The 10,448-nt window shown below is 30.3% G+C and overlaps 1 protein-coding gene across 1 annotated transcript; it reads left to right on the top strand.

Moving 5' to 3' along the window:
• The first annotated feature begins 5,980 nt into the window (after window positions 1-5,980).
• On the top strand, window positions 5,981-9,975 carry LOC148622884 (zwei Ig domain protein zig-8-like). The gene is made up of 7 exons (XM_088574147.1): window positions 5,981-6,065; window positions 6,831-6,952; window positions 7,261-7,474; window positions 7,967-7,990; window positions 8,323-8,625; window positions 8,938-8,967; window positions 9,334-9,975. Exons 1-7 carry the CDS (start codon window positions 5,981-5,983, stop codon window positions 9,462-9,464), a joined length of 909 nt encoding a protein of 302 aa, XP_088430273.1. The 3' UTR covers window positions 9,465-9,975.
• Window positions 9,976-10,448: the final 473 nt, after the last annotated feature.

Raw genomic sequence — 10,448 nt, forward strand, 5'->3', positions numbered from 1 at the left:
TCTGAGCACTATTTAGTCGCCTTATTCGACAAGCTTAGCGCTGCTGCAGGCCTATTCTTTTAACACCACGGGGCGGAGTAGATGTGATGTATCAAGTCCCCGAAACTAAGATTGTTTAACGATAATACGTCACCTATACAGTGGAAACTGAGATTAAGGGATTTTGCTAAACGATGTTCCTTCTATTGGATCAAATCAACTATAAAGTCAGCATCAAAAGAGTGAAGGATTAAGTCAGCTAGTAGAGGAGAACAATTTGCTCCCAATGGAATGCTGACCATTTGTTTGAAAAACGCGTCCACCACACTAGACAAATATGTTGTCGATAAAAAATTCTAGCATTTTGAAAACATCTTCTGCATATGTGGAAGATGATTTGGAATTATTTCTTACAAAGTATGAGGTATCCCTACAAAGAACTACATACATGTATCTAGATGCGCCGTCTTTTTTGGAATAACAACGATGTATAATGTTTTTAAGTCGAGATTTTAACTGAATATGGATAATAGAAGTATAAAAATTTGAAAAATCATACGTTTTAATACTATTGTAAATTGACAATAATCTTGAATTGAGGATCTCCTGAAGATCTTTCGAAATTTTAGGATCTTCGTTGAATTAATTAATACCACTACGGGAGTAAAAAAGTGCAATAAGTTAATAATTTGCGTTTAATTCGTTAGTAGATATTATTCATAAAGCAATTTTTGAGATATTTATATAGTTTAGTTTTTACTATTGCTTTTCACTTTTAAAACCCTGTTGAAAATTATAATTTAGCTTGGAGTAATTCCTTTCCGTTTTAACCACATTATAAGCTGTGAATACTTTGGTGATCTGATTTTATCCAATCAATGATTTATATAAAATTTAGTGCCATGAACAAACAACTCTATCTTCTGACAAAAACACCGTCTTGTCTTTTTTAATACTTTTTTTCTTTTTTTTTTGTCCTTTGAACTCAGATGAACAAACTACATTAGCACTTTGATAACGATATCATTCTTAATTATTGACCAGATCACTCAAGGCTTCAGTGAAAGTAGTAATTATGTATGTTGGTATATACATAAGCAGTCAATTTCTTTACGGAGCGTAGGCATCAAATGTCGATACTACTAATTCATTTAAGATTTTCTCCATTACAATAATATCATACTGGAAACTTTGAATTATATTTAAGAAAGGATATAATTATCTTTTCCTAAAATGAACGCATCGTAGTTTTGTGAAGTTGTGTTCACTTTGCTGGAAATGATAAAAATTGGAATTTGTCTTTTGTTAAATGATTCCTACTACTTCATTGAAATATCGTTTGGATTGAAAAGTAGTTTGAAACTATAGAACTAAACATTTAATATGGTGAATTTCGTTGATATGAACTTCAGCCTGATTGGAATAAGTTTATGGATACTTACTTATTTTGCACACATCATTGGTAAGCAAGTTAAAAGGCAAAGTAGATCAACCTGCACGTCATTCAAATTTTAAAAAATTAACAAGGTTTCTGAAGATCTGTATAATTCGTGTGATTGTGAAAAATTATAATATTTACTACTTATTTGTTCGCAAGCAACGCATGAAAAATTGAAAATTGTTTCCTTTAAATCATCCTTTGAATACCCTAACTTTAGATGTCAGGACATTTACGTGATTTATCGCTGTCCGTGCGCTCATTTTCCACATTAATATTTGCTTAAATTTGGAAATCTTGCATGAGAATGTAGTGTGATGAGCAGTATCAACAATGTATTCATGTTTTAAAACTAACATCACGAGTAGGCAATGTGTGTACATCTTTAAAGTTACACACATGAAATACTGGCTTATCACGGTCAAAGCTATACTGTATCATGCTAAATCGAGCAACAAAGAGGAATAGTCGAGAAAACAAAGATGGAACAGAAAAGGCATGAAGCATAAAGCGTATGAGAGCAAAATCAAAATAAAATAAACAGAACATATTGCAACCAAACGTTTAGCATATTGTTTTATTTGAATGCAGAATTGTTTCATTTAATTGCAATATTTTAGTATTTGTATGCAATAGTTTTCATTCAAAAAGTATAATTCTTTTTTGAATGGAATATCCGGTACAAACAGATTTGTTTTTTGTAATACCTTTAGTACAATAAAACATATGGGTTGTAAGGTAAGTTATAGAAATTAAAGAGTATTACACAGTCCAACGAAAATAGGGAAAGATCACACATAAATTTGAAGATATATAAATATACTATTACAGCCCCTACATATGATTTAAAATTATGTTAACAGGAATGTTTCTCTCAGAGGCCCTAATTACATTGATATACAAGAAAGGCGATAACCAAATGTTGTTTAAAGATGAGTTTCCATCTTCTATTGTAGATGAACAAATTAAAAATATTTTAACCTAAATTAAATGCTTTATTAGATTGCTTTCTGTAGAGCATGTCATGCTAAATAACTTTATGTATTTAGGAATATATCCCTAGAGCCAAATGCAGTAACAGAAAACATGTACATCACGCTTGAAACTGGGGGTGTTGTACGATATACAAACTGATAACAGAACTCCTTTTATAACCCATTACTTCATAAAATCTTGAATTCTTATACGAACCAAGTAGGTAGGTATATTTAAATAGCGGTCTTTGTTTGAGTCGAAATGCAGCGCTTAAATGTTCGTTGAAGCTCCGTTAAATTCCAAGCGTACATTCAAATATTTCCCTTGGGCAATGACCACTGTATTTATTTTCAACAAAATTAAGGACCTTTGAAAGGTAGTCATTACTATATTTATCTTTGAGCCTTAATTTAATTGTAATAGTGTTTTTATTTATCACAACTTCCTTTAAACTTAGTGAACATTAACAAAGAATCATATTTCACACAGATAGATACAGTATTCATGGATGGTATATGAAAAAATCAAACGATGCTGCAACAGTACAAATGCAAGCAGGAGCCATTATGAATGCATTCGCAGAATCAAATCAAGCACATCAATGGCAAATTGCTGTATTTATTTAGATTCATCAATTGATCGTTACGGTGTATTCATCTGCACCACGAAAACTGATTTGTTCAACGTTTCATAGTTTTCCTTTCCTCTTTCGTCTAAAAATATAGACTTGTCTACCTCTAAGCAAAGAACAGTAATAACAAAATTACCGAACTGATAATAACTAGGTAATATAAAAAAAGAAATGACAATATCAAGGTGAACGTCGGAAAATTGGAAGCCATCGCCATGGTCCATACTTGATCCAGGCCGGAGATTAACTTTTTTCGAAGGATATGGGGGGTTTAACAAGTTTTTACAACGCGATAAACAACCCGCTACCAGTACGGTCAATTATTTATACTACATTAAACGAAATTGTCACATCAGTCAACATTTTTTTCAAAATTCTGATGACTCCACTTTTGTAAGTCATATACAGATGGGGTATGTTGTTTTTTTTTAACGTCATTGAAATCAATATCACTATATGATATCAAAGAAGCGATTGTTCCTATATATCAAGAAAACTTGTACACTAGTATGCATGCTGGTTATTTTGAAATAAAAAGAAGCATTTTCTGTTGTAAAAGTAAAGTACTTCCGTAGCAGTCTTCATAAAAATCAGACAGAAGGTGATTCAAGCATATCAAAACCAAAATCACTTTTATAGATAGTTCAGAAATAGTTGTTACAGAACACATGACCAGACTAGGATTTCTATTCGTGAGTTGTACTTTGAGATACAAGTCATATCATTTTTGTGTAAGAAATTGAAAATTTGCAAGTTTTATCATTCTCAGTATCATTGATGCTTGTGAGAGATGAATTTATGGTTTCCCAAAAAAGTAGATCTTTATACAGTAAGGGTTATAGTAATGTAAAACAAACATATAAAGACCGAAAAAACATCGGTGGTTCAGTTGGTTTTAATGCATCATAAAACACCGCTGCCATCGACCTTGTCTGAATTTAATATAGCTTGGTACTTAGAATTATCGTTTATTTTTATTGTCTGAGAAGGACATTAAATCTGTTATTACCACTGAATTAGAAAGAACGCATTTTATGCATATGAATGTGACCAATTTTGTAGGATTTATATTGACATAAAAATGGACAATAAGCCCAGACAGATTTGCGTGACTGTTTTTCTTGAGTAACATAAAGGTCAAATCGGCACTTTGATAATGACAGGTCTCTAAGTACACAACTCATGAAAAAAGCGAAAGTGTCTGTATTTTTAAAATGTCCCAGAACATCGTTTAGCAACATCTGATTCCAATATTTATCAGTAACGTCCTATAGTTTGATTTTTAATTTTTAGCTTAAGATGCCGACTACTTTACTGTATTATTATATCGTCAAGTCATTTATTGTGTAAAACAACAAATCTTGTATCAAATAATGATGAAAAGAACTTCCTTGTAGTTCTGAATATAACGGTTATAGCTGAATAATTAACAGTCACCTATTTGATTTACTGAATAGCTCATTTATAATTTAACAGTAAGTGAACAATTCTTTGACAGACGCATCTGCTTAGTGTTGTTTCCAGTATTATAGGACCCATAGTTTATATCACAATAACCAAATAAAATAGCTTAAATGTGACTGAAACAGGCACAAATATAGTTTGGTGTTATATATGACAGTAGTAAAGCTTTGGGTCGTAAGTTTGTCATATTTTATATTTTGTAATCACGATCAAACACGATAAAGTAAAGAAAGTAATTGATTATTTTATAGAAATAACTCCTGTTCTCTTTAGAAAAGATATTAAAAGTGTAATTGGCTACTTGATTTATGATCATTATGAAATATTTTCCCCTCTCTTATTTCGTAACTTACTTCGATTTACATAATTTTTATGAAATGTCTATCTTAAAGAGTAGAATAGAGAGAATTAATTTAAGAGACTAACACTTAGCATTGTATTTATGTTGTTAAACTGGTAATAAAATTTGACGTTTCTAGTATAAGATTAAGGTTACAAGGTCACATAGTTATAAATCGAGTTAATTGCTGAAGATCAGAAAATATAGCTGGATATACAGCAACACTTATGAGTCAAAAATTATTTTTTAGATTCCAATTACATCAAGTAGACGAAATTCAAACCAATTTGAACAAAATGATATATTTCTGTCACCACTGTACGTGACCACATTTTTTCGATAAAATTTTCCAATTATTAACGACTAAACATCAACAACAACAACAACAACAACACAGATTACAGACAAACAAACAAACAAAAATTAATTGAAGTAACATTGAATTCCAAATTTGTCTTTGTTTCTTCAGATGTCACACAGGTTGAAGGAAGGATTGTTTCATTTCGTGTGATTCATTAATATTTACAAAAATCACAACAAGGTGTAACAAACTTTTTATGTGGTTGGTTTCCTGTTTGTTACGTAGGTAGAAATCAGCGCACTAAATTCTTGTTTGTAGAGTTCAAGACAACCTGGACAAAAACCTTTTCTAAATGAAAAAAAAAAATTTTGAGCGAGCCTAAATGATACATTAATATCGATCAAACAATGTTAACAAAAAACTAGCTTCACATAGGTATAAATGCATACCATTTCGTGCAACATAAGCAACTAAACTTGAGCAAAACTTAGGTACAGTTAAATAGACCTTAATTGAATAAATAATACAAAGTTTATAACACGACTGTAGGGCATTAGTAGAATTAATGGTTCATTCTCTGGATAAACCATGAAATATTCATATTAGGCATTCCCTAAATGAATTCTCTAAGTGGGAAAACAACCTTGATGGAACATAATAATAGATGATATACAATCGATTTATTGGTTTTGCTCACGTTGGTTGCCCTCAACAGATGAAAGAGTCCAAATCAGTAAATTAGCATTCATAATAACGCTTAAAACTAAGTTGCACAAAGAAGTTAGGTATATCTGAAGAGCGTTATTTCTTGTCGTGTTATAATTTTTTAATGTAATACATCAAGCTAAAACTATGAATATGTTCCTGTACAAGGCTTCATTTGTCATCACAATCGTTTGTATCTTTGTCAGTCTAGTAATTGTTATAAGTTTCTTACGTAAGTTTGTCTGTTAAGTGTATTGATTAGTTGCTAATAGGTTTTTTGTTTCTTCAACACGCACAGACATTAGAAATTCATTGCCTGTGCCCCTGCTAGGCAAGTGATTGTAAAATATTGATGCTGAATTTCCATGCTAGGAAGCATCTTGATATACTAGGGCGAGTGGCGTCATCTTGCTGTTATAGACAATGACTTTTTAGGTAAAAACGTTATTGAAGATAAATACAATTTAGCAAACCCAAAGATGAATGTCCGTGTTTTCCGATCAAAATATATTAGTTAATTTAAAAAAAAAATGAAAACAAAAATTTATAGAGGAACTAAATTATATGAGAAAAAGCAAATTTTTGATTTGTCAAATTTAACGATAGAGTATAACACTCCATAGTGATGAAACTTGATACACAATTGTAGACAACCAAACGTTGTATAGAAATTTACTGACAGACAAAATAATGAAGTAAAACATGCCGAATTATATATTTGATTAGTGTCCGGGTTATTCAGAGTTCAGTAATAGCATTCAGTTTGGTATTAAACAAATCTCCAGGTGACGAGATTGTCTTGTTATTTTAGCCAAAACTGTGAACATAAACCAGGAGAAATGAAACATTTCATTATTGTCTTAAACATGTGATATATATATAATAAAATAACTAAAATAAGTAATAACAATACTTATCATTTAAAATAATACTCGTAATTAATAAGGGAAGCTAAAAATCGCTTTTCTCTATATATTTGAAATCTATCTATTTTTAGATGGACGTCGGCCGTATGATGTTAGACGAGTACAATTTCTACCGATGCAAAGAAGTCTTACGGTACATCGAGGAGAGACTGTGTTATTACCATGTGCCGTTATAAACCTTGGAGCAAATAAAGTATATATATGTTATCATAAGTCAACCTTCAAAATACTGTTCATTAAATGTAGCTTGTGTCTTGCTGATTAACTTTTTTTGTACAGATGTTCTAAAACTAAATCAAGTGTATTCATTCATTTTAAAATATCAGTATATGTGTAAACATATATAGGTGAAGTTTAATAACAATTTAAAATGTTATTATTTCAGTCATTGAACTTAAAGATTCAATACCATCATTCTGATAAAAAAACCAATTCAAAAATTCAAAAAAAAATAACTACAAAACACCAAAACGATCATACAACTCAGAATTATTATTGCAGGTAACATGGCGGAAACTCCCATTCATTACGCCTATTACAACTGGTTCAAGTCTTTTCGCCCAGGATACTAGATTTCAAGCTGTATATAAACCATGGAAGAATGAATGGAGTTTGAGTATAAAAAATGTTCAGCTTCACGATGCCGGCGTCTACGAATGTCAGATCAGCCTCAAGAAAAACTCCCTCAGACAAAACATTACATTGACTGTTATAGGTAAGAATGCGATCCTTAAGCTTCATTTTGTTAATGATACACATATTTTCGTTTTTCTCTAAAATGCAAGAAATGAAAAAGTAAAAATGAAGTCATAATTAGTGTAAATTTTTTTTCATAGAAAACCACAATAAAAAAAAATGTTTACATCAAGACGATAAAATATCGGAGACTGAAAAAAAAAACGAACTTTACTCAAGCATCTGAAAATGAAGACAATCGAACAGGTTAGTCTGGTATAATACCTACGAAAATGGACCCTTACTGACCGGTCCTTTTCTATATGTACATTTTTCGTATTTATCTGCTTTTATGTCTTGTTTTCACTACAAATATAAGTATAAACTTTTCATATTAAAATGAAATACAAACACAAAACAAAAAACAAAAACAAAAACAAAAAACAAAAACAAAAAACAAAAAACATACAAACACAAACAAGCTGTTCTTGGCCTATTATATGTGAGCTTTTAAATATTGTTTTCATTTTAGATTCAATACTTCACAGAAAAGCAGGTATGTAGTATTTTTTATACATGTAACAGCATGGTGTTTTAATTTGCAACATATGGACGTGTATGTCAAAAGAAATTTCATAATATATGATGTCATGCTAATTCTTTTATAGAATTATTGTATCTATCTATCTTCTGTCTAAAGATTATAAGGTATATAAGTCTTCTTTCTATTGACGTTTTTTATCAATAGATATAACTGTACAAAATGTGCGCAGGGAAAACTACTGTAAACAAAGTTCAAATTATGGATAAAAGTAATAAAACCTACACTATCGATAATTGACGTTGATGAATTCTTCTTAAAATTAAGCAATTCGTTTTTTTTTTCAGCTATAAAGATTACTGGTGATACATTTTTGAATCAAGGAGAAACCTTGTTTTTACTATGCACAGCCAATGGCATTAAATATATTCCTGATGATATACAATGGTTTAGAGAAGGGGAACCTATGGCGACCGATTACACCAGAATAAATATTAAGGAACATGTTGCACACAATGCAGGAATAATAACAAGTTCAATAGAAATACGACATACAAGTTCAGATGATGGTGGAACATATGTTTGTAGGGCATCGAGTCGAACAGAATCATTAAATATTATCGCAAGTGTAAAAGTACATATTCTCTTGGGTAAGTTTTGGTCATCTAAACGAAGATTGCATGCATCCCTGACGATCTTGATTCATACATGTATCAAACCTCTTATATTAATTTCATGGCTTCAAAGTTTTTTTTTTTCATTTGCGACGATTGTGTTTAAAAGATTTTCCTGCAATATAAACTTTTGATTTTACTCGAAATATGCTGAACAAATGCATGAACAACACATGTAATGAAGTACAATTCGTATTATAATTTTTGACTGATACCGCTAAATTTTAGGGATTGTTTACGGTATATCTTTCATACTTTTGATATATTTATTTTAATTTCCAATTTTAGCACAATCAAAACCATTTCCATCTAAACGAGGTATGTATCATAATAACTCTTTGTCGGATATATTATATACAGATAAATAATCAGTGTTTTTCAAGAAAGAATCTGTCTTCATCAAACCTTCCAAGAAAAGCATAAGTATAAATTGTAATGGCAAAACCGTATCAATCATGTCGGGACTTACTGAAGAAAGAAAACCTACACGTTTCAACCATTGTCCTTGATGGAAGAATGATTGTCTGGCTTTTGAATAACACAAAAAACAAAAAAAAAAACTTTTATATCTCATTTCAATACCTAAAATATACCTTCTTAATAAAAACCCTTAAAGATGTATTTATTGTAAGCTAAGAATTTAAGTTCGTCATGTTATATTTGAATGTATATCTTTCGTTTTAGGTACAAACAATGAAGCAGCACATAATTACAATTCTAACCGTGACAGAAACCACGCTTTATCATTCAAAAATATTTATTGTGTTCTTTATGTTACATTGATGACAAATCTGCTGTATTTAGCTCTTATATGAATAGACTCATATCAGTTTGGTATGTATCTACCCCAATCGAATGCGCAAATGTCGTTCAGTGAAGATAATGAGATCAAAGAAAGCAGAGTCTTGCAGAAAAAAAGTATCTCATTGGAGATGCTGATTGAGTTACGAAATATAATAATTCGATAATGTGCACTACACAATTAGCAAGACATAGTATCCACTGACATCATACGAAATGTCATCGTCGACAAGCCAAGGAAAGAACAGTTTGAGTTGGAGGATTAATACAGATGCGTTGATTTATAATTATGCAATTACTGTTATACATAATTAACAAATAATGTATATAAAATCATACATATTAAACAACAGTGTCTATTTTAAGAGTATCACGCAACTAATAATGATTCATGTTTTAATATTTTGTATTCCTGTAATATTTTGATGTTTGCTATGCGATTTTGTATACTGTTTAAAATAGTTATCTAGAACAGATAACGGGACTCTACAATCATTAAGTCATTCATTAATTATATTCATTATATCCCCGATATGTATTGTTAAGCTGTTAATATACTTTGAATGCAAAATTTATATTAATAAATTATATTCTCCTAACACTGAGCATGTATATTATTTATTAAACTATAAGGATCTCTTGTAAATATCAATGACACATATATCTATGACTTTGTATGATGATATCATTGTAAGATTTTTTAGTTTGGTGGCAAACACCTTGCAATCAAATAAAACGTAAGTCACAATGTGTTAAAACATTAGTATGTCATAATGAAAGTAAGCACCTTAGATGGATTGTACTGACTGTCTAGACAATTATCTAAAAAAAACATGGTTCAATCAATCAAGTAATAAAGTCTTATATCGTGAATGTATTTGTTTGGACATTTATCTTAAAACATATACTTGTGTTGGTATAAGTTAAAATTTAAAAATGCTAAACGAAATTAAATATACATCTGTCGATCAAACAGCAATATCAATAACATTCTCAGG

This window comes from Perna viridis, chromosome 3 (assembly GCF_037379345.1).
Source record: "Perna viridis isolate PV_CMFRI_1.1 ecotype Kerala chromosome 3, ASM3737934v1, whole genome shotgun sequence".
NCBI classification, from domain to species: domain Eukaryota; kingdom Metazoa; phylum Mollusca; class Bivalvia; order Mytilida; family Mytilidae; genus Perna; species Perna viridis.